The sequence below is a fragment of the Podarcis gaigeae genome (assembly GCF_964106915.1).
Source record: "Podarcis gaigeae genome assembly, chromosome: 14".
NCBI classification, from domain to species: domain Eukaryota; kingdom Metazoa; phylum Chordata; class Lepidosauria; order Squamata; family Lacertidae; genus Podarcis; species Podarcis gaigeae.
This window is the reverse complement of record NC_139690.1, coordinates 30,192,039-30,215,635: the sequence shown is the minus strand read 5'-3', so window position 1 is coordinate 30,215,635 and position 23,597 is coordinate 30,192,039. Positions and strand designations below refer to the sequence as shown.

Genomic DNA, 23,597 nt, shown 5'->3' with positions numbered 1-23,597 from the left:
AAAGGCATCTTCTGGGCTCTGGAGCTACCTCTTGAGATGACCCATCTATTTATTTATTGCATAGAATTTATACACTGTTTGATTGGTTCTCAAAGCAGAACGAAACAATAAAATCATCAGCAAGAACAACTCTGTAAAACAGAGGACAAAATCAACAATAAACTGAAAGCAGATTAAACCACACACCAGCATTCTCCACCTCTGGGTAAAGGTAAAGGGTCTCCCAGGAAGGTAAAGGTAAAGGTAAAGGGACCCCTGACCATTAGGTTCTGTCGTGACTGACTCTGGGGTTGCAGCGCTCATCTCGCATTATTGGCCGAGGGAGCCGGCGTACAGCTTCTGGGTCATGTGGCCAGCATAACTACGGTAAGCTGCTTCTGGCGAACCAGAGTAGCGCACGGAAATGCCATTTACCTTCCCCCAGAGTGGTACCTATTTCTCTACTTGCACTTTGACGTGCTTTCAAACTGCTAGGTTGGCAGGAGCAGGGACCGAGCAACGGGAGCTCACCCTGTCGCAGGGATTTGAACTGCTGACCTTCTGATTGGCAAGTCCTAGGCTCTGTGGTTTAACCCACAGCGCCACCTGCGTCCCCCACCTCTGGGTAGGCTTGTCTAAACACTAGTGTTTTCAAAAGGTGCTGTAAAGGTGAACAGCAAAGGTGCCTGCCTGCCATCCACTGGCAGGGAGTTCCAGAGTGCTTTAGTAATCTAATTTCTCTCTTTCTCTTCCCAGATGAGTTTCCACGACGACCAGGGCAGCTACGTCACCAACGACATGAGCAGTGCCAGCGAGTACCTGAGCAGCAGCGAAGGCAGCTCCTTGACCTACTCCACCTTGTCCGATCACATCCCTCCGCCCCCCATCAGCCCACCCCCACTCCCGCCTCCGCTGCACTCCAACGAGCCCAAAGAGGAGCACCGGAGCACCGAGGCCGTGAAGAAGACTCCCTCCTCCTCCTCCTTTCCCTCCTCCTCTGCTCCCCACCCCAAGCCCCCAGACAGCCACTCTCAGCAAGCCCCTCCACCCCCTCCCCCTCCCCTGCCCCCTCCGGTCCCCTGTGTTCTTCCTCCCATGACTCAGGGCATCATTCAGCGCAGGAACGAGTCCAAGCACATGAGCGTCAAGCGGCTGCGCTGGGAGCAGGTGGAGAATTCCGAAGGCACCATTTGGGGACAGGTAATGTTGAGGATGCTCAATTCAGTTGCATTTAAAAGCACATCTCCCCCCCGTACCACATCCACCCACTCGGTTTGCACTCTCTGAAATAATAGACAGACTGAACCACAACCATCCTTTGAGATTTGCTCATCTCTGAAAGTTGCGATCCAATTTTCCAGCTGAGTAATGTGTGGAAAAATGCAGGGCAGTCCAACTTTTCATATCAAGCGGGCCACAAGAGTACTTTGCGGGCGGTGTTCGTTTGTTTACTTTGGGGGGGCCACAAACCTCCACATTTGTAGCTGAGGAGAAGTGCCCCAAATGTATAGCAAGAGGCTGGAGCTGTCCTTGTGGTCTGCAAGAGACAGATGAACATTGCAGATAGCAAATCACTGTATCAAACTGTCTGGGAGGCTGCTCTCTCCAGCCACTTCCAGACCCAGCTATGATGTTGCTCCTCTCTGCAGGGGAGGTGTGTGTGTGTGTGCATGTGTGTGTGTGTCCCAGTGGTTGACCCCAAACTGCCAGATAAAGGCTTGCTTGAGCACCATCCAAGTCCCTCTTGTATGCTTCTGATATGTAAGAAAGAGCATGTTTACCCTCTGCTCTTGGCCTCTGGAATCCTTGACCATGCCTTTTCCTTGCGCAGCTCGGGGAAGACTCGGACTACGACAAACTGAGCGACATGGTCAAATACCTCAACCTGGAGTTGCATTTTGGAACCCAGAAGCCAGCGAGTGAGTCCTCCATCTGTCTGTCTCTCTCTGCAAGCACCGGCAGCCCTCATCTGCCAGATGCAGCTGGGGGTGGAGGGAGAGAAACAAGAGCCGAGCCAATTTCGTCTTGGGGATCTTCCCAGAGTCCCCTCCATGGTCCTGAGATGGGTGCACAATTTGCACAATGGCTGCTTGTGAACCCTTGTCAAACTCTGTTGCTGCTCAATCCCCTTTGGCTGTTGACGTGGGAGAAGCATGACCATCTCCTTGCCATTGTCTTCTCTCCAAGGGGGTGGTTTTCTCTTTAAGGGGATTGTCTTCCCTCTGTGTTTCAATGGGCGCGGGCTTCCTTTGTTTTCTCTGTCCCATCATCCTGGTGTCTTGTGCATCCTCCCCTTTTGGGTGGGCTGCCAGGCCAAGCCCACCTTCATGTCCTTGAGTCATAAATTGAGAAGATGTGAGGGTGGCAACCGTGGAAAAGGCAGATTCCACACTAGGAATCGTAAGGAAAGGAGCTGGAAATAAAAACTGCCAACTTCATAATGCCATTCTACATATCTGTGGTGCAACCACACCTGAGATACTGTGTGTAATTCTTGTCTCCTCACCTCAAAAGAGGACATTGCAGAGTTGAGAAAGGTCCAGAAAAAGGAAAACCAGAATGATCAAGGGGGTGGAGGAACTCCCCTATGAATAAGGGTTGCAATGTTTGGGACTTTTTAGTGAGTCAGGGGTGATAGGTGGTGCTGTGGTCTAAACCACTGAGCCTCTTGGGCTTGCTGATCGGAAGGAACCTAGCAGTTTGAAAGCATGTCAAAGTGCAAGTAGATAAATAGGTACCACTGCGGCGGGAAGGTAAATGATGTTTCCGTGTGCTCTGGCTTCAGTCACAGTGTTCCGTTGCACCAGAAGTGGTTTAGTCATGCTGGCCACATGACCCGGAAAGCTGTCTGTGGACAAACACCAGCTCCATTGGCCTGAAAGCTAGATGAGTGCTGCGTCCCGCACTACTCTCTGCTAAAGGGATGTGGGTGGCACTGTGGTCTAAACCACAGAGCCTAGGGCCTGCTGATCAGAAGGTCGGCAGTTCAAATCCCTGTGACGGGGTGAGCTCCCATTGTTCGGTCCCAGCTCCTGCCAACCTAGCAGTTCAAAGGCACATCAAAGTTCCAGTAGATAAACAGGTACTGCTCTGGTGGGAAGCTAAGCGGTGTTTCCGTGCGCTGCTCTGGTTTGCCAGAAGCGGCTTAGTCATGCTGGCCACATGACCCAGAAGCTGTACGCCGGCTCCCTCGGCCAATAAAGTGAGATGAGCGCCGCAATCCCAGAGTCGTTCGCAACTGGACCTAATGGTCAGGGGTCCCTTTACCTTTACCTCTCTGCTAAGGAGCAGGGGGCTAGTGGGGGTACAGCAAAGGCGAAGAGGCTTGGCAGGCGAATGAGAGAAGCCGAGGGGACTCTCTTGAAGAAGAAGCACTACATGTGAGATCCCCAGGTGGAGAAATAGGACGAAGAGTGGGGGAGCCGTGATAGGACCTGGGTCTGGGATTTCCTGTGTATCTGACGTCTTGTCTTGCCTTTTGCAGCCATGTCCTTCCTTCTCCAGCCGGGGGTGGGCAAGCTCAGGACGGCGCTCAAGGACCCCCACCCAGCATGCAAACTTCCAGCCCTGCAAGCTCCGTTTGTTTCCATCCCATCCTGATCCCATCCGCTTCTTTCTCTCTCTCTCTTCTCCTGAATCCCTCCGACCCCTGTCCTTATCTCTGATTAAATCTTTCAGTTTCTCTTCCAGAGCCGAGCCCCCTGCCAGAGTCCTTGAAAAAGAAAGATGTGGTTGAGATTCTGTCACACAAAAAGGCCTATAACACATGTAAGTAGCGCCTGGTGAAGGACGCAGCAGGTCCAGGGGCCGAGAGGCAGGCAGGTAAATGAGAGAGAGAGATGTCTGAGCCAACACCAGTTGGGGTCTCTTTTGGCAGGACTGAGGGGGTGGGGCTGGGGACTGTGATATTTTTAGGGGTGCCAATCCCCTGAGGCACTGCAAGGTCTTCTGGTGCTCCCCTTGTGGGTTGGGGAACATTAAAGGTGAGGAAGAAATGTGCACAGATTATGTTTTTAAAGGGAACCAACCTAATTCATGGTTCCCGAACCAAAACACCTCCCACAATGCAGTTCTCCCTTGCTTGAATTTTGCAATGCACTTTGCCAACCAAATATATACTGTGCCTGTTAAGGTAAAGTGAACACAAAAATGCATATATTTGTGAAAATAACCAAAACAGACTGCATATGGGGAAATTGGACTCAAAAACGTTCATATTTCCTGAAACTTCAGCATGCATAAGTATTTTCATGCAGATTTACAAATATAAAATAAAGCATGGCCTCTAAGTCCTACACAAAGTAGACCCATTGAAATGAATGAGTCTCAGTTAGCCAGGCCTACTAGCTTCAGTGGGCCTAGTCTGAGTAGGACTAACACCCCAAAATCCTGGTTTGAAAATGGGGGGGGGGAATGGACAAGACAGGGAAGAAAATGAGAACCTGAGATGGGCAGATTTGTCTGTCCGTTCCCTGGGTGGACCTGTGCTCTGGCCCAGCCTGTCGGTTCTGGGTTGGAAATCCTTGGCAGGGCGCCCACCCCACTCTTCTTCTCTGCCCAGCCATCTTAATTGCCCACCTCAAGCTCTCCCACATCGAGCTGCGCCAAATCCTCTTGACCATGGAGAGCGACCGCCTGGAGGCTTCTCACATCAAGCAGCTGCTGCTTTATGCGCCTGACGCAGAGGAAGTGGAGCAGTACCACAATTACCAGGGCAGCCTCAGCAAACTCAGTGAGCCGGACCAGTTTGTACTGCAGGTGAGTCTAAGCCAGTGGTTCCTGAATCTTTTCAGGCCCCCTTGGTCCCATAAACGCATCCCCAGTGCCGTCTACCCTATAAAAAGCAGTCTTCAGAATACCAGTTTGCATGACCCACTAAGGAAGATAACAACACAATAAAATTCAGAACAGCAACAAACAAATGCACATGCATTCAAAATCCAATTCAAACTATTTCGTTTAATTAATGCAACAAAGTGGATGAGATTGATCCAGTGAACCCAGCTTTTCAAAGTCTGATAGTCATTTACCCTTCCAGCACCTCCCTGCCACCCCCTTGCCTCTTAGCAACCCCCTAGCTAATCTCATTGCCCTCCCCAGGGGGCACTACTGTCCACTTTGTGAACCACTAGTCTAAACCAGGGTTTCCCAAACTTGGGTCTCCACCTTTTTTGGACTACAGTTCCCATCACCCCTGATCACTGGTCCTGCTAGCTAGGGATGATGGGAGTTGTAGTCCAAAAACAGCTGGCGACCCAAGTTTGGGAAAGTCTAGTCTAAACCAAGGTGCTACACAAAGACAGGGAAGTTGGCCCAGTGTCATGGCGAGGAGGGAGAGCGTCAGTCCGGCTGAATGGGGAGGGGGGCTGTGACTCACAGGGCCATGAATGGATTCAGGCCAGGAGTGTAGTTCATCAAAAGACCATGTGAGATTTGTCTGTTCTTCAAAACACACACACGTGAGACATAAGCACACCCAAACTCCTGAGCACTCACCCTGATCTGTTTGCACAAAAGTGTTCAGTTTCTGTTAATTGATTCTCATGAAAACTTACAGATTCTGGCTTCACACAATTAACTCAAGGCAGTATCAATTTCTCTTGGCAGAAAGCCAAGGTCTGCTTGACCTAGAAACTACTTACTCTGATTGGTTAACGACCAGCACTCAACTCTGTTATCTAGGAATGCTAGCACAGTTTGTGGAGAGTGTGTGTGTTAGGAGTAGAAGTGCTGTGTATGGTTAAGAGAGAGAGAGAGAAAGTAAGGATTTATTTTGCTTTGTTTTGTATGCAGAAACTCTGCTGGTTTTATTTTTCCTTTTAATAAATCCTGTAAATAGTTATTCTGAATCTAGCTGACTAGTCATTTCCACCTCAACTAGCTTCTTCACTGTGCAGGAAAACTCTGCTACGTTTGGGCTAAAGCCATTAGAGCTATGCCTGACACTTCAAAGTTCCAAAGTGCAGAGGTTCGGCCATGCCAGATCTCTGTTGATCACTCATCCTTCATTGTTTGTGGGGAGGTTAAATGACATTGAACATTCGTGCTCATTTGCTTATGGGGTGTTTCTATGTATTTCCGTCAATCATTTGCTTGTCCCACACTTTTCAATGCACTTCCCCATTATTTCTTAACCACAAAAAGTCAGTCTATTTTCCCCAGGTAGATTTCTTGCACAAGGGCAGAAGAATGCTTTAATCCACTTCAATTGGCCAAATTGGCACACTGCAAATTACTAACAGTTTGGAGACTCCTGTAAATGCTTTTTAGGCTGGATCTATTCCCTTCTGACATTAAGGTCTGGAGAAGCTCACTGACAAAGAACTGGGAGGGGGAATCCCATTCAGTTTGCAGTTAAAGGCCTGTGTCACGCTTTCTGAAACTGTTGTGCAAACCAAAGCACAGCAATCCCTCAAAATTCATACTTCTCTGAATTTTGCAGCCCAGTTTTCCAGCCCAGTAACGTGTACTAAAACACACTGGTAAAGCCTGCATTAAATGTGTACGTTAGTGAAAATAACACACAAAATCACACTCTGTTAAGGCAAACTGCCTTGCAAAAATATGTATGTTAGGATAAATTTGCAGATGAATTTTCATATGAGGATTTCTGCAAACTAATGTAGAAAACTACACTTAAGATTGGATAAATGAGTAACTGAAATTGATAGCTCCACCCATCCTTGCTGGCTTTGAGATAACCAAGATATGTTTCTATTAAACACCCTTGTCACTTTGTCTATAAAGCAAATGTGGGGTCAACTGAAAGGAGGGCCGGCTAGCCCTTGGTTCAGGGGCCTGATCTAGCCCCCCCCAAGCATTTTTTCCCTGCCCTGCCCAGACCTCAGCAATTTTGGTGAAAAGAGATGGTGGAATAAAGTGGGGACTCCCCTCCCTGTTCCCTTCCTCCTTCCTCTTCCAGATGCTTTTGGTACCTGACTACAAGACCCGCCTGCGCAGCCTCCACTTCAAGACCACCCTGCCGGAGAAGATGGAGGAGCTCACAGCCAGCTACGAGTGCATCTACAACGCCTCCCTGGAGCTGAAGAACAGCAAGAAGCTTGCCAAGATCTTAGAGGTCAGGAAAGCTGGTTTTGTTGCTTGTGTGCACCACCAGGGGGCAGCCGCTTCTCACTCAGCCAGAGTTTGGTGGCTCCTTCCCTCCTGGTTCCAGGGGTGGCAGGGCTTCACAACTCTAGGCATTTAGAATGCAAACGGGCAGACCGGCAGGATTCGAGACCAGGGAGAAGAGTCAGTGGAGGAAGATTGGAAGAAATTTAAAGACTATTTACAGAGATATTGTAAAATTAAGGAATTTTAGAATAATGTTGGATTGGAACTAAGTGGTTTCTAGCTATGATGGGTTAAAGGAATATGAAAAAATGGGTTTATATAAGTAAAAATCTAAGATTGTAATAATTTAAGAATAAGATCTGGGTAGCAAAAAGAGGGAAAGAAATTGTTGAATTAATAATTTGATTTGGAATACAAAAAAGGGAGGTACGAGGAGGTCCGAGAAACAAGTAAATGAAAAATAAGGAGATGAAAAGATTGATTGTTTTTAACAATTTTTGTTGGATATTTTTTCTTTTTTCTGTTTTTTTTAAAATATTTTTTATTTCTTGTAATGTAAAATCCTTAATAAAAATCATTATTTAAAAAAAAAAAATAGAATGCAAACGGGCAAACTCACTTCTTACCCGACATCTTTATTACTCCAGAATGGTCCTCCCATGTTTTTCCAGTGCTTTTTTTTTTTTGAGAAATCTGACAAAGGAATAGAACAGAAGCACAATCCTGGAGCGATTGTGCATTTATTTATTTTTTTGCAAAGGACTGCTCCTTCAACAACAACAACATCAACATTTTTAATTTGTACAGTATACCGTCTTTCTATCTTACAATACTCAAGGCAGTTTACAAGCTGAAGAAACAAAAAATGTACATCTTATAAGAATCTAATGCAATACAAAAATGTGATAACGAAACATAACTTTAGAGCAAACAACCTACATCAAATAAGTGACATTCAACAATCATTGGAGTAGTATAAAATAATAGCATATAAAAGTTACAGAAATTCACCCTTAACAGTTACGGTAAATAATTTCTAGACTATAATCAATAAAACAATGGCAAGCCACAGTGCATGAAATAATACAATACAAATTGAGAAGCAGAGACTAGAGGGTGGAGCAAGGCAGGTGGAAAGAGGCCTTGCCTGATGGAGTCTCTCCTTGACATGGGAATGGAAAAAATGCAGTCCAAAATGCCCCTTTCTTTTCAGCTGAGCTTTGCTGGGATGCAGGTGCAGCCAGGGAGAACTTTGGCTAGCCTGTACTCTCCTTCCCCACCTCTCCACCCAGCCCACTTTCTAAAATAAAAATAAAAATCTCTATCTTATGTGCGAGAGGAAAGACTGTAGCTCAGTGGTAGAGCAGCTGTTTCACACACAGAAGGTCCTCAGCAGGACCTCCAGGTAGGACCTGCGGGGAATATCTTCCACCTAAGATCCTGGCGAGCCACTGCCAGTCAGTGCAGACAATACTGAGTTAATGGACCATGGTCTGACCAAGTATGTGTCAGCTTCCAATATTCCTCCTCCCGTCTCAGAGGCTCAGGTGGTGGCAGTCCAGGACACGGCCTTCTCTATGGTGGCCCTTTAAGTTGTGGAACTCCCTCCCTACAAAGGTGTGCCTAGCACCTTCATTATGTAGTGTTCGGAGAATGCTGAAGATGCACCTCTTTACCCTGGCTTTTGACTCTGGGAGGCGTTTGTTTTTAGGACGTACCTTATTTTTATTCAAATTATTTTTAATTTAGAGTTTTTTATAATATATATTTTTTTGAATTTCCTTTTTTTTAATATAAATTAACTTCAAATTGAATAATTACATTGTTTCATGTATTGACTTCCCACCCAAACCTCCACAGTGTTTTGGTTCAAGACCTTTTCTACTGCATTGTATAGCAAACTCTCCTCTTTTACAGAAACCCGTCTCATACAATTACTTCATCGTTTTTCTTCCGCTGCTCCTATCTTGAATTCTGCCCTGTCAAATTTCATTTGTCTGGTTTACGTTTTTCAAATAGTTCGCAAAAGGCCTCCATTATACTCTAAAAAGTTCATTATTTCAATCTCTTAATGTTGCCGTCAACTTTGCCATTTCCACGTAGTCCAATTCATTAAAGTTTTTAATATAGTATTTTAACGCCGCAACGTGTAACCCATTCTGGAACCTTTGGGTGAAGGCTGGGCAATAAGTAACTAAATAATGTCCCTTATTTAAAGCTGCCCAATTTGCTGGCCATCAGAAGGGGTGAAGCACCCCTGCTGCTAACAATCTTCTCTTCTCCAAATCCTCACTTCCCCAAGCTGTTTTCCTTCCACGGTGAGCGGCTCTGGGGCTTCGGCACACGTGTTCGTTCACCTGTAGTGTGTAGTTGGCCCCCCAAGGGAGAAAAAGAGACCAGAGGACCTGGCAGGTTCCCAAACTATTGTTCACACCCACTGATGAGGCCACGAATCACGCCTGGTTAACAGCACAGCGTCCTCAGCCAGCTGTTGATTAACCCAAAAGTTATGTTCAAGACGTGGCATGCACTGGGTTCTTGCCCCATCCCCGTCTTGGTCTGCCCTTGGGACTCCTGGAGACATAAAGCTCATCTTTGACCCAAGGGAGGGGTTAGAAACTCACACAAATGCAGGGAGTGTTGGGGCAACAGCGCAGTGAATGGAAGGTGACCAGAGGCAGAGGTCTTTTCTTCTGGGTCTCTCCCCAGCCTTCCGTAGCTTAATAATAATAATGTTTTATTATTTGTACCCCATCCATCTGATTGGGCTGTCCCAGCCTCTCTGGACTGCTTCCAACATATATAAAAACATAATAAAACATTACACATGAAAAGCTTCCTCATGCAGGGCTGCCTTCATACGTCTTCTAAGGGTTATATAGTTACTCGTCTCTTTGATATCTGATGGGAGAGCGTTCCACAGGGTGGGTGCCACTCCCAAGAAGGCTCGCTGCCTGGTTCCCTGTAGTTTCACTTCTCGCAGTGAGGGAACTGCCAGAAGGCCCTCGGAGCTGGACCTCAGTGTCTGGGCTGAATGATGTGGTTGGAGATGCTCCTTCAAGAGGCAACATCCTTCAAGAGGCAACGTGATAGAAATTTTAAATTTTGTTGAGGGGACCAATATTTCAAGATCCGAAGGGGGATTCTGATCATCTTCTTGCTGCTGTGTTAATGTCCAAATCAGTCCAAACAAAGTTCATAATTCTATCCAGTCTTATCTTGCTGTTTCTGCATCTCATCTTGTTCATGTATTTTCTCTTTTTTCTTTATGATCTCTTCTGATAATCTCCTTAAGCCGATAAACACCAATAATAATCCTGTGTGAATTTTTCCGTTCATCCAATCCTCAAATCGAGATGGTTTCCATATATCATCACATTCATAGATAACATCGCTCTTTCCATCATTAATCACAAAACTGTCGTTCTTAATTCCCTCTGAGGAGTTTCACCCACAATGTAAAAACAGCTCGATTTCTCGATTTCTCCTCCCAGACTTAAGTCCTCCGACAGAACTTCCCAATATGGCGATGGTATTTTTAACTGCATCATTCCAAAGCCCTTATACATTCCACGCTCTTCTTAAAGCATGCTTTGGTTAGAAAGTTTATCTCCACACAGACATAAATCCACAGCTTAAGTCCTTCAAACGACATTTCTGACTTGTGGGGGGGGGGATTCTTATTTAATCACATAGAGGAAAGAAAGGAAAGTTTCCCCCCCTCCCCATCCAGTCCTTTTGCCATACCGAGTCTTGGTGTATCTTCATCTGGTAGCAGAGAGAGAAAAGTTGTCCCCCCCAGCTCTCTTAACACTGGAACTCGTGAATGTTGGAAGATGCAGGACAGATTTTTTAAAAAGCCATTCTTCTTGCAGTTAAACTGTGGAACTCCCTTCCACAGGAAGCAGTGATGGCCACCAATTTTGGTGGGTTTAAAAGATGATTAGGCAAATTCACAGAGGAGAGGGCTATTGATGGCTATTAATGGCTCTGCTCTGCCTCCACTGTTGGACACAGCAATGCTTCTGAACGCCAGTTGCTGGAAACCACGAGAAGGAAGAGTGCACTTGTGCTCATGTTCTGCTTCTGGTTTCCCACTGAGGCATCTGGTTGGCCACTGGACTAGGTGGGCCATTGTCCTGATCCAGCAGGTCATTCTTATGTTCTCCTCCTTTGCAAAAAAATTCAGTGTATGCTTAAGCAGTTCTTAGACAAAAGCCAATGGAAAGCTGCCATATATTGAATCAGACCCACTGATTCATCTAGGTCAGTGTTGTGTGCACTGACTGGCAGCAGCTCTCCAGGGTTTCGGAGAGGGAGTCTTTGCCAGCCATCCTTTGAGATACCAAGGATTGAAACTAGAATCTTCATGCAAGGCACGTGCTCTACCACTGAGCTACGGCACTGTCCCCAAGCAACAGAGAAGAAAAACTTGACAGCTAGAGGTTCCCTATTTCTAGAGGTCAGCATCAAATACCTAAAGGCACCTGTCATTTCCCAGTTCTGCTTTTACCAAGAGAAATGGACAGGAAAGACTCTGGGGGATCTATGACTCTGGGGGTTGGACTAGATCATCGTGTGTGCCTTCCATCTCTACAGTTGTATAATTCCATAAGAAATTTATGCATACAGGACTCCTGAACCATAGCTGTGGAGCTTGAGTGCAGAAAAAAATATTGCAGGGTTCTGCCTCACCTTGCCCTGGTGGACAGCAAGAGCTATTCAACAGTCAAACAAACTACCATGGAAGGTGGTGGATTCTCCTTCGTTGGAGGTTTCTAAGCGGAGGTTGGATGACCACCTGCCAGGGAGTCTTCAGCTGTGAATCCTGCATTGCAGGGGGTTGGAGGAGATGACACTTGGTGTCCCTTCCAAGTCTACAATTCTGTGACCAGCTTCTCCAGAACAAATTCCTGATGGGATTTAGCAGGTGCTGCAGAGAAATCTATCTGGGGGTGGACTGGAAGGTGATCTGAGCAGCTGATGTGTTTTCAGTTCCTTGTGTAGCAGAAGTCAGTCCCAACTTGTGAAGACAATGAAGATACATTGTGCAGAATTGGACCTCGGTCTTGTGTAGTCCACCCTTTGCCAACCTGATTTCCTCCCAGTGGTTTGGACTACAACTCCCATCAGCCCCAGCCAGCATGATTCTAGGTTGCTGGGGTTGATGGGAGTTGTAGTCTGAAGTGTTTGAAGGCTGTGGGAGGTTCTACCTCAGGGTTGGGAAGAGAGGAGGCCCCTTGGACTGGCTGCTCACAAGAAATTCCCTTTACAGTTTGTTTTGGCCATGGGCAACTACCTGAATCATGGGCAACCGAAGACCAACAAAACGACCGGCTTTAAGATCAACTTCCTCACTGAGGTAAGTGGAGTTGGAGCAGCATCCCTGAATTGCAAGGGGCTGGGTCCCTTCCAACTTGACAGTTTTGGGATTCAATGAGCCCTCCGAGGGGAGAGGCATTCTCTCTTGGCTGATGGCATGAATGGTGGTCCCTGGACCTGGGGGCCAAAATGCGGCCCTCAAGGTTTATCTGTCAGGCCCACATCCCCAGGCCACACCTCTCACCAGCTCAAGTGCCTTTGCCTGGGCTGGTATGTGTCCTCAAGCAGGGTGATGCTTCTTGCTTCCTGGGCAGAGGATGGAGAGAGATGAGTGCATTTGTAGAAACCTCAGGCTTCTGTGTGGGCAAAATATTCACTTTCAAGATACTCTCTGCTACAGTCGTCAACCAGAAGTCCAGATGGGGAAGAGGGTGGTGCTTGTGCCCATTTAATAGCTGCAAAGGACTAGGGATTTCCCCTGGTCTAGCCTGCCTTGCAAGTTTCATCTGCTGAAATCATCAATCTCTGCGCAACAATTGCTTGTGAAATGTATATCCCGCCCTTCTTCCCAATAGGGAACTCAGTGTGGTTCAGAACAAATAGGAAAGACAAACCCACAGCCTTTCTCAACCTGGGGGTCCCCAGATGTTGTTGAACTACAACTCCCATCACCCCTAGCTAGCAAGGCCAGAGCTCAGGGATGATGGGAGTTGTAGTCCAACAACATCTGGGGACCCACAGGTTGAGCCTTAGAACATTTCACATTTAAATCACAATCAGCTCATGAAATAGTTGCAGATTATGACCACAGTGCGATTCACCAGCAAATCAAAGGGGCAGGAACTGCCCTGTCCTCTTATTCCTGCATGCCCTGAGGTTTGACTAGATGACCCTATAGGTCACTTCCAGCTTTAGTTCTACGATTCTTTTGCACCCATGTGGACTAGAAGCTTTGATGCAGTGGCAAATGGCTGCGCCAAGTCAGCTACATTCTCAGGCTGAGCTGCTTGTGGCCTGAAGTTCCCCTGGCAGCCTTCACTTCCAACCCTCTACCTTTCCTTTGCTTTCTTCCAGCTGAATACCACCAAGACTGTCGATGGAAAATCCACCTTCCTGCACATTCTTGCCAAATCCCTTAGCCAACATTTCCCAGAACTCCTGGGCTTTGCCAAGGACCTGCCCACCGTGCCACATGCTGCCAAAGGTAAAACAGAGGAGGATGGAGTACCTAGGAAACAGGGGCTCTGCAGATGGTTTAGACGACAACTCTCATCAGTTCCAGCCAACTGTGCCATCCTGGGACTTACGGAGGTTATAGACCAAAACATCTGGGGGGCATCATGTTGCAGGAAGGTTGCCTAGCCCTTGTTTTGGTCAATAGAAAAATGCCTAGTCTTGAGCCAGGAGTTTAGTCCAACTGGTGCAATATTGTTGACACTGACTGGAAGCAGGAGCTTTCCAGAGTTTCAGACAATCCTTCTATTGGCACAAGGATTTAAACTTGTGCAATGGAACTCGCCTCCTTAAATCTGTCCTGGGGTTTCCTGCACTCTCTGGAGCAGATTTGGGGAGCGGGGAGATGGGGTGGGGAAGTTCCATTGCCCAAGCTTAAAACCTTATGCTGATTTGCACTACATTGGATGCCGTAGGGATCGCCTGAACCCTTCTATCCCAGCTCAATCAGTGAGATAATTTGTAAGAGCATTGGCCGTCATTCCGTAGGTTGGCAAGGCTCATGCAACATAGAAACCAAGCCTTTTGAGGCATGCTTTGCTGCTTCTGCTCTCATGTGTCTTTGTCACATGACACAGCCCAGTCCGGTGGAATGCTCTGCCACTAGAAATTCAGCAGGTGCCTTCTGTGCCAGCTTTTAAATGCTTGCTGATAACTTTTCTATTCTGCCAGGCCTATGCAAGCAATTAAGAGCACATCTTTCCATGATGGTTAGTTGATATAAGTTTTAAACTTTTTAATGGTGTGGTTCCGTGTTTTTATCTCTATAAACCACTTCGATGTACATTTTTAATGACACAGTGGTATGCAAATATCTTTTATGAACCAACCAGCAGCCAAAAAGCCCATAGTTTACTCATTTCCAGGTTAGTTTTCCCCAACGCACATTTTCTACTGGTGAACTCATCATAGGAAAGAAGGAAATCAGAAACCAGGAAGAGAAGAATTTCAAGAAGGAATGGGGGAAATTTACAATGTATTTAAGAGAACATTGTAAACAACTAAAAACTTTGGTAGGATTTGAGTAATGCTTGTAATTTTTTAAACAAATTAGAGAAAATAAGATAAACGGTAGGGGAAAAATGGTAACCACGGAAGGGCCAAGGAAAGTCAAAGGATGCAGAGAATTCTAAATGAAGAGGTGAACGATGTGCTTTAATTTAAATTTGTTATGTAAAACTTAATAATTTTTTTAAAAAAAAAAGGAAAGAAGGGGACATATCTATCAGAATCCTCTTCTCTCTACTGCTTTTTCTTCCCCAGTGAACCAGAGAACATTAATGGCTGACCTCCACGACCTCCACACCACCATTGCTGAGATTGAGGTTGCCTGCCAGAACATGGGGGATTCCCCGGAGGACAGGTTTGCGACAGTGATGGATGTATCCTTTGGTTTAAATTGCCAGGGGGCTGCGGACATCCTCTCCAGCCCAGGGGCGTAGCGTGGGGGGGGGGCAGGGGCGCTACATGCCTGGGCACTCACAGGGATCCCCCATTCTGCCCTGCCTGCCACCGGGGGTCTCTGTGCCCTGGAGCCCAGCCTGGCCTTGCTGCCACGTCCCTGGTCTCCTTGCTGAATGGCCGCACAGCCAGCATCAGGGGGAGTCGCCTGCCAAGGGCCACATCGGCCCCTCAAGGCTCCGCCCACATCCATCCTGATTTGCTTGCAGAGTGTCTTCCCATGAACCATTTGTTTATCTCACATTTCCCAACACATTTCTCTGTCACTTCCCGATGTGCAAAATGCTGGATTCAGTTTCAAAGTGGATTTGTTGTGCTGCGGAGACAGAGCAATTCAATCCTCTTTAATTGCACAAACCCAAGTCTACGTTATGCACTCAAATTCCTCCTGCAAAATAGTGACACTGAACAGACCTTTTGTATTCATATCAATTTGGCCCCTGCAGGGGCTTTGTTAGCAGGAGACCCCCTGGGGCATGGACCCCCCCTCAAAACCTTTTCACTATTGCCCCCAAGCATTTCTGAATTTGGGGGGATTTTAATTGGAGGTGCTCTTGATACCTAGGTAGAATATTAATTTGAGTGAATACAATAGTCTGAAATGATTTTATCTGGAGATGATTTGGAAGTAATAAGTGGGGGGAGAAATATTTAAACAGGAGCTAATCTGGAGTGATTTAGGGTAAAGAGCAAATTAACCAAGGAAATGAGTGAGTGTGATTTCGATGGGGAATCAGGTGGCTTCTGCTGCTTGTGACATTTAAAAGCCTAAATTTGCACCTGTTCATATAAATTGGCATTTGATTTTATGCTAGTTTTATGCAATGAACCTTTTTAGTGCTTAGCAACACTTCTGGGCTCCCATGTGCGTCCCTGTGCATAAAATGGCGGTGGGTTTGTTTTCTTTATCTCATAATTGGGATAAATGGAGTGGGGGGCTGCTTGGAGTCTGTTTCCTGTGGTCAGTTCAGTGGTTCTCCTCCTAAGTACTGGCAGCCTAGGTATGCAGAGACAGTGGCAGAGTTTATCCTCCTTAGCCACCCTCCTCAAGGCCTTCCTGGAAAGTGCTCATCCCACCATCCAGTCCCTGAGTGACCTCCAGCACAGAGCCATGGATGAGTTTGGCAAAGTTTTGTCTTTCTTTGGGGAGGACTCCAAAGCCACAACCTCTGAAGCATTCTTCGGCATTTTCGCCGAATTCATGAGCAAGTTTGAGGTTTGTTTCCAACTTACAAATAATACATTTTTTTAAATGCATTATTTCCATGCTACCTTTTGTGGCCACTGGCCTGGTCAGTGCCTCTCACAATGCCATAAAAATGCAGGACTGCATCCAACTAGGGAGAGTGGAGAATTCAGGCAAAGAGAGAAACGGGAGCAGAAATGGCTGAAGTTTGCTTAGTCGTCCCGTGCCCAGAACAGAAGTCGAACCAGCAGATATGATTGGGATTCACTGCTGTTGTTGCAAGCAACCTGGTTCATTGCATTCACCGCACCACCCTTTGCATTGTTTTTTTGTACCAAAATGTATGGGATGGGAGAACAATGGTAACATAACTTACGTAATTAATTTTGTAAACTAAGTTGCACAGTTTCACTGCAGTGGACTGTGAGATGAATAATGTCACTTTGGGCAGAAGGCAGACTGCAGCAGAATGGAAACAGCACTGCTTGCGACGAATACAGGGCAGAAGGGGAAACGGTGTCATCTTACACCTCCTATATCCAGCGTTAGTTCTACTCAGAGAGTAGGCCTTTCAAAATTAAAGGACCTAAGTGCGTCATGTCTATTACAGTGGTACCTCGGGTTATATATGCTTCAGGTTACAGACTCCGCTAACCCAGAAATATTAACCGGGGTTAAGAATTGTGCTGGTCCTGGGAGTAAGGTACCGTGGGCATAAGCAGAGTCCACATGAAGAGGGGCGAGGTCCGAGGCGGAGAGCCGGGCGGGGAACAGGGACGCTGGAACAGGAGGCCGAGCAGGGAACAGGAACACCGGATGGTCAGGAACAGGAGGCCGAGCAGGGAACAGGAGCACCAGATGGTCAGGAACAGGAGGCCGAGCAGGGAACAGGAGCACTGGATGGTCAGGAACAGGAGGCCAAGCAGGGATCAGGAACACAGGAAGGTCCGAAGCCAACAACGACGTTGCTCCCGCAACCTGGGACCGGGCTGACTAGGCTTTTATCCTCTTCTAAGGCCAGGGGCGGTCCCGGCCCCCAGGAGCCCCGCCTCCTCTGGCCTTAAGGCGAGCACTCCTCCTGGGAGCAACCAGTTCCCTTCGCCTCTCTGCCCTAAGCCTCTGCAGATCAGGAGAGGCCGAAGGGTTACTGGGCCCTGGAGGAGGCTCACCTGACGCCACTGAGTCCTCAAGCACCTCTGGGGCCAGAAGGGTTTCACCTGGGGCCAGCTCCTGGTGCTCTGCCACAGGTGCAGGCTCTTCAGCATCTAGGCCTTGCCCCAGTTCAGCCGGCCCTGGAGGCGGGGACTCCTGTGCAGGCTGGGATTCCTCTGGTTCATCCTCTGAATCGGAATCCCAGGCCATCACAAGAACTTTGCTTCAGGATGAGAACAGAAATTGTGTTCAGGCGGTGTGGCGGCAGCAGGAGGCCCCATTAGCTAAAGTGGTGCTTCAGGTTGAGAACAGTTTCAGGTTAAGAACGAACCTCCGGAACAAATTAAGTACTTAACCTGAGGTACCACTGTATTGTTATTCAGACCCACTGAAATTAATGTTGGATGCACGTCATACAACCTGAAATGAAGAAAGACAGAAGCACTTTACAATCATTAAAAAATATTAGTGCAGGAAGCTTCCTCACATGCAGGTGGGTGGTGGGGTTTCTGCTGGTTGGAGCGAATAGTTAGCCAAGCATGTGAAACCTCAAGAGTTAAGAAACCCCAGAGGACAGGACTGTCTTGGAGAAGGGCATCCTTTGCCAAACTGGGGCCTTCCAGATGTTTAGAGTGACTAGTCCCATCAGCTGGGACAGCTGGGGTGGCCCACAGTCGAGCACCTGTACTGCAAGCAAAAGGTCCCAGGTTCAATCCCTGATGGCATCGCCAGGTAGGGCAGGGGGAGAGTCCTTGCCTGGAACCCTGAAGTGCTGCTGCCAGTCAGTGTGGATAATACTGAGCTGGAGGGACCAAAGGTCTGGTTCGGTATAAGGCAGCTTCCAGCATTTGGGTCGCAATTTGCCACAATGTGATTACAGTTCGTGACGGCCTTATGCTGTGATGTGAGGTGGTGGAGACACTAGATGACTCATTTGCCAGAGGCCCTGAGCTGTCCCCTTTTGACTGGCAGGCCTCCTGTAGGGCTTAAGAGAAGCTTACCATTGCACCAAAGGGGAAAGCCTTCCCTGTTGGACACCCCCTTGTGTGTTCTTCGCTTGGTCTTGTCTTTGGGGAACCCCCAGGGCTGCCTCTCACGCCTCCTCCTTCTCTCCCCGCAGCGCGCCTTCAGCGACGTGCAGGCTGGCGGTGAGCCCCAGCGCAGCCCCAGGATGACCCCGCCTCTTGCCTGGTGATGCAACAACCTGTCAGCCGTTGGGTGTGGCCAAGAGAAGATGAGGGGGCTGCATCTCTGCTTGGCTTGGGAACTGCCGGAGAGAGAGAGAATGAGGGACCATCACTTTGTGCTCTTTCTGGTGCTGGAGAATACACCTCTGTGGCACCCCATTGTGGACCTGGAGGCCAGAGGGCAGGAAGCAGGAGTTGCATCAGCGGCCATGCAGGCTGTGGGACCCTCTGGGTGTCTGTGGCTTTCTACAAACTGTTCAAGGACCAGATTTTTTTCTCCCCTCCATTCAGGACCTGCATTCCTTCAGCCCACCCAATCCTAAGCCTGGCATGTTAGTGGATGGCCCAGGGCACTGAATCCCTGTGGGTTGTTGTGTGTTTTTTTTAAAGCCCTAGATCTCCCACCCTGTCTCTCCCCACTTCTTTTAAAGCATAAACTTTTTTGAAAAAAATTTTGCTTATAGGGAAACTGGACACACTGCCTAGTGCAGTACTGGCAAGACCCCAGACCCTCTCGCCATCCTAATTTGTGTGCGACCCAATCCACATAGAGGGCACCAGACCCAGAAAACCCTGTTTGGTATCTGGTAGCTCAGTGTAATCCCTGACAGCAAGAGCAAGAAGTTTGGGCTTCCATTCCCTGAAAAGTTCAGCATTTATTTGTATAAATCACCATGTGCAAATCCTGTTCTGCACCTTTGTATCACAGGGCTGATTCTGGCAACACCCCTGCCCTGAGCTGTGAGACCCAGGACACAGAGAGGGACAGGCAGAACTGCCTTTCATTTCTCCCCTAAATTTCATGGGCTTCTGGTTTCATCCAACCAGTTTACTGTTGCATCTGGGCAGGGCGGGAGGAGGGAGGTTTGTGCACCAATTCCCCAAACAGCTTCTCCTTGGGGAATTCTTTGATGCCCCTGGCAGGTATCTAAAGTTGCCTAGGCTGAGACGCTTTGCTCTTTAACCTCAGCTAGTCCTGGTTACCCTCTGGGCTCTGCAACCTGCTCCCAAAAAGGGTTGTCCATATCATCAGAAACATATCAGGCTAGTTGTCTGGGGAACACTTCTGCCCCAACCGGTTCACCCTGGCAAATAAGACCGAAAGCACCCAGGACTGATCACTCCCTGGAGCTGCACTCTTCTCCCTGGGAAGGCTTCTGCCTCATCTGGTGCTCTCCATATGTTTTGGATGGCAACACCAGCCCACATGAGGGGCACCAGGCTGGGGGATGCTTGCCTGGGCTGTGGCAAAGCCTCTTTCAGCACAGCAGAGCGAGTGGAGTTGCTCATCGCTCCATGAAATACAAGGAGCTGCCTTATACTGAGGGATGCTGTGTGCAGCCTAGGACCATGCAGAAGCTTTTCTATTCCCCACCTGCCCCACTTACTCTAGGTTCTCTTAGATGGAAATCAAACCCAGGACTTTATTTTATCTCCATCCCACCACCCGTTGTGCTTCAGGAAGAAGCCACCTTTCCCATCTAACCTTTTCTCTCCATGCCCCTCTGGAGGAAGCAGCTTCTTGGTAGCCTTGGCTAAAAGCACAGACTTGTCACCACCCAGTGCATTAACTACACTTGACCTTAGTGGGCTCTTGGGCTTTTCATTTTAAAAAATTCTTTCGTTGTTGTTTTTAAACCCTGCCCAGCTGTACCATCCCCTCGCTGCAAACTGTTTTGTCTTGCGCTGCTTCAAGTGCCAGGTATTGGCGTCTCTCCTCGCCATAGCTGAGCCACCCGGGTTCCCATTTGTGGTTCGTCCAACCTTCCTCCAACCTGATGCCCTCCTGATATCTTGGACTACAACTCCCATCAGCCTTAGCTGGTGTGACCATATGATGCTAGGGCTGATGGGAGTTGGAGTTCAAAATATCGGGAGGGTGCTGGGTTACCAGGAAGGCTGACCAGTAACCAGCCTTGCCACTGGATGATCTGTGCCGTGTCCAGCTGATCTTGTTCAAGGAGCTTTTCGAGGCTGTTGTATGACTGCTCTGACTTGACGTTGCAAAGTGACAGAGCCAGGTCCCCCTCTTTGCTTTCAGACAATATCTTCTTGTGATGTTTTTCAATGATTGAAGAGCTCCTATCAAGGACGATGTATATATGCCCGGAGCTGAGTCTCCATCCAACTTGACATGCTCCCCTCCAATAAAGTGATGCTGTCCTTGCAGCAAAAATGTTACATTGCTTTGATCCCTGATATGAGACCAAGCCTCTAGAGAGGGAAACTGTGGTTTGTTTCTGGAGCTGGCCAAAAGATTAAAGGTAAAGGTACCCCTGCCCGTACGGGCCAGTCTTGACAGACTCTGGGGTTGTGCGCCCATCTCACTCAAGAGGCCAGGGGCCAGCGCTGTCCGGAGACACTTCCGGGTCACGTGGCCAGCGTGACATCGCTGCTCTGGCGAGCCAGAGCCGCACACGGAAACGCCGTTTACCTTCCCGCTGGTAAGCGGTCCCTATTTATCTACTTGCACCCGGAGGTGCTTTCGAACTGCTAGGTTGGCAGGCGCTGGGACCGAGCAGCGGGAGCGCACCCCGCCGCAGGGATTAGAACCGCTGACCTTTCAATCGGCAAGTCCTAGGCGCTGAGGCTTTAACCCACAGCGCCACCTGCGTCCCTTGGCCAAAAGATTGCCGCAGTGCAAATGTGGTTTTGGTGGCATTCAGAGCACTCTCTCTCTCTTTCTCTGTCTCGGTGGGTGTGTGGATGTTGATGGTGCACAAAGGCAGGAAAAGCAGAGTGTGGCATTGTGTAGGCTGCAGCTTCTTGAGACACTCAGATTTTTAAAACACACATTTCTGGTTCATTTGGGTTGCAATGATATGTGAGTGCAAGGCTTGGTGATATCTTACAAGCTGAGCAGGCAGGTAGGGAGAGGCGACCAGGCATTGGGTCCCCAGTGGGAGGGATGCAGCTGTGTTCATCCTTCTCTACAGCAGCCCTTGCTTGAGGGCACAGCCTCTCTTCTCCTCCCCCCTTGCAAGTCAATGGAGAGATCAGTCCATCCATTAGCTTTCACTAATCGTCGGTGCAGGTACATCTGGAGGTATCCAAGGAGGGGAGAAAGGTGACTTTTCAAGAGCCACCTACTTCCAATTTAAGGACAGCTGATTACAGTGACATTTGCCACAGAGATGCGAGTTAAAGAAACATAAGGAAGGCAATGCAGAGCATGCAACTGAAGACCCATTGTCCTCTTTGCTGCAGGGATGGGGGAACTGCCGGCTATCCAGGTGTTGTTTGGGCCAACCAGGATGTTTTGCTCCTAGAGGCAAAACTGAAATGCTGCCCCAGCCTCCTCCTCCACCTCTGCCCTGTGCCTGCCCACCACCCTCTGCCGTATGCCCATCCAGAGGGTGCAGATACACAATAGAGGAGGAGGCGGTGGTGGTTCTGTCACTCCCCCCAGCTGCTGAAAGCCTGCCACTCTGAGGCAACTGCCTCAACATGTCTCTTGGGTGGGCCGGCCCTGGTTGGACCCCTCATCCCAAGCTAGGATCACCAATGGTCAGTGATCATGGGAGGTGTTGTCCAGCAACTACTGGAGAGCTGCAGGTTTCCCTCCCCAGGGGGTTGCCTCGCCAGTCCAGTGTGAATGGCACCCGTCGCTCATGGCCACCAACCAAGCATGTTCACAGCTCCAGATCTCCACCAACTTCCTGCACAGCCTGCCCTGAGCTTTAGCCCACAGCCACTGCTGTGTCTGCCGTGACAGTCAGCATGCCAGGAACGAGAAACACTCTGGTCTGTCGCCTGCTCTTTGCTATGCCTTGGCAGCGGATCTGTCTCTCGATGGGCACGTGGTTCTTTGTTGATAATGCAAAGTCTTCTTGGTGAGGTCATGTGTGCAGGGGGGCCCTGGCAGCCTTGGCAGGGGTGATCATTAACTGCGAGCAGGTCAGCCACATCACCTGCTCATTGATGGTCAGAAAGTGGGTCAATGAAAAACAGCAGCTCTTCCAAAGTAACCCTGGCTCTCTCCTGCTGTGTTTTGCTGGGTCCTCTGAAAATCTCGCTCAGTAACAGAGTTGGCATTCAACAGGCCCCATGGCCAGCACAGGGCACTTGCACTTTTCTTTCTGTTGCTGTTTTGTTTGTCAAGGTGTTGATATAAATCTAGAATATGTAAGCAGTAGCAGCTTGTCTGTCATTTCTTGCAGACGTAACCGCAGTTTAAAGTTGGAACCACAACTTTGTTGTTGTTTAGTCGTTTAGTCATGTCCGACTCTTTGTGACTCCATGGACCAGAGCATGCCAGGCACTCCTGTCTTCCACTGCATCCTGCAGTTTGGTCAAACTCATGTTAGTAGCTTCGAGAACACTGTCCAGCCATCTCGTCCTCTGTTGTCTCCTTCTCCTTATGCTCTCAATCTTTCCCAACATCGGGGTCTTTTCCAGGGAGTCTTCTCTTCTCATGAGGTGGCCAAAGTATTGGAGCCTCAGTTCAGGATCTGTCCTTCCAGTGAGCACTCAGGGCTGATTTCCTTCAGAATGGATCCACAACTTAGAACCTACTCATAATGCATATTAAAGACTCTAGTCCACTAGGTCTCTCCAGCTGTTTCCATGGGTCTGGGGATAATAAAGTTGTCTTTATTGATCGTTGCATCTCACATGGGAGATGGATTAAGCCCAGGTGTTGTGCAAGGATAAAAGTCTCATCTTGCCTCTGGCTGCCCTGACCTGGCACGTCAACTTCTCAGCCAGAGCAACAAACCACATCTGAGTAAACCACGAGTCTATTGACAAAACCTTCTGCAGAGTGCCAACATTTAGCAATTTCCTAAAAAGCAGCTCCCAGCAAAAATGTCTGCAACTCCAGATGAGGGCTTTGTGAAGATCTTAACTCCCCTCTCGCCCCCACCGGCCCCGAAAGGGGAGCAGGGGTAGGGTGGCACAATGGCTCATGTGATACCCTGAGATCACTTTGGGCACAATGCCCAGGGATGGGGCGGCTGTTCTTTTGTGCAAGAGGGTGGCAAGGCAACTGAGGCCCAGCTTTC

The 23,597-nt window shown here is 48.4% G+C and overlaps 1 protein-coding gene across 4 annotated transcripts in view; it reads left to right on the top strand.

Annotated features, from left to right (window-relative positions):
* The window catches only part of GRID2IP (Grid2 interacting protein), a 58,352-nt gene extending 39,338 nt beyond the window's left edge, over positions 1-19,014 (top strand). For 3 of the 4 annotated variants that reach the window (XM_083712048.1, XM_083712049.1, XM_083712051.1), the window contains 10 exons: positions 736-1,179; positions 1,811-1,898; positions 3,658-3,747; positions 4,541-4,737; positions 6,902-7,057; positions 12,329-12,415; positions 13,450-13,579; positions 14,872-14,990; positions 16,121-16,285; positions 18,528-19,014. In XM_083712048.1, the coding sequence (XP_083568174.1) occupies positions 736-1,179; positions 1,811-1,898; positions 3,658-3,747; positions 4,541-4,737; positions 6,902-7,057; positions 12,329-12,415; positions 13,450-13,579; positions 14,872-14,990; positions 16,121-16,285; positions 18,528-18,602 (1,551 nt within the window). In that variant the 3' untranslated portion in view covers positions 18,603-19,014. The remainder of the gene's footprint in view (positions 1-735; positions 1,180-1,810; positions 1,899-3,657; positions 3,748-4,540; positions 4,738-6,901; positions 7,058-12,328; positions 12,416-13,449; positions 13,580-14,871; positions 14,991-16,120; positions 16,286-18,527) is intronic. The other variant, XM_083712050.1, reaches the window with a different exon arrangement.
* Positions 19,015-23,597: the final 4,583 nt, after the last annotated feature.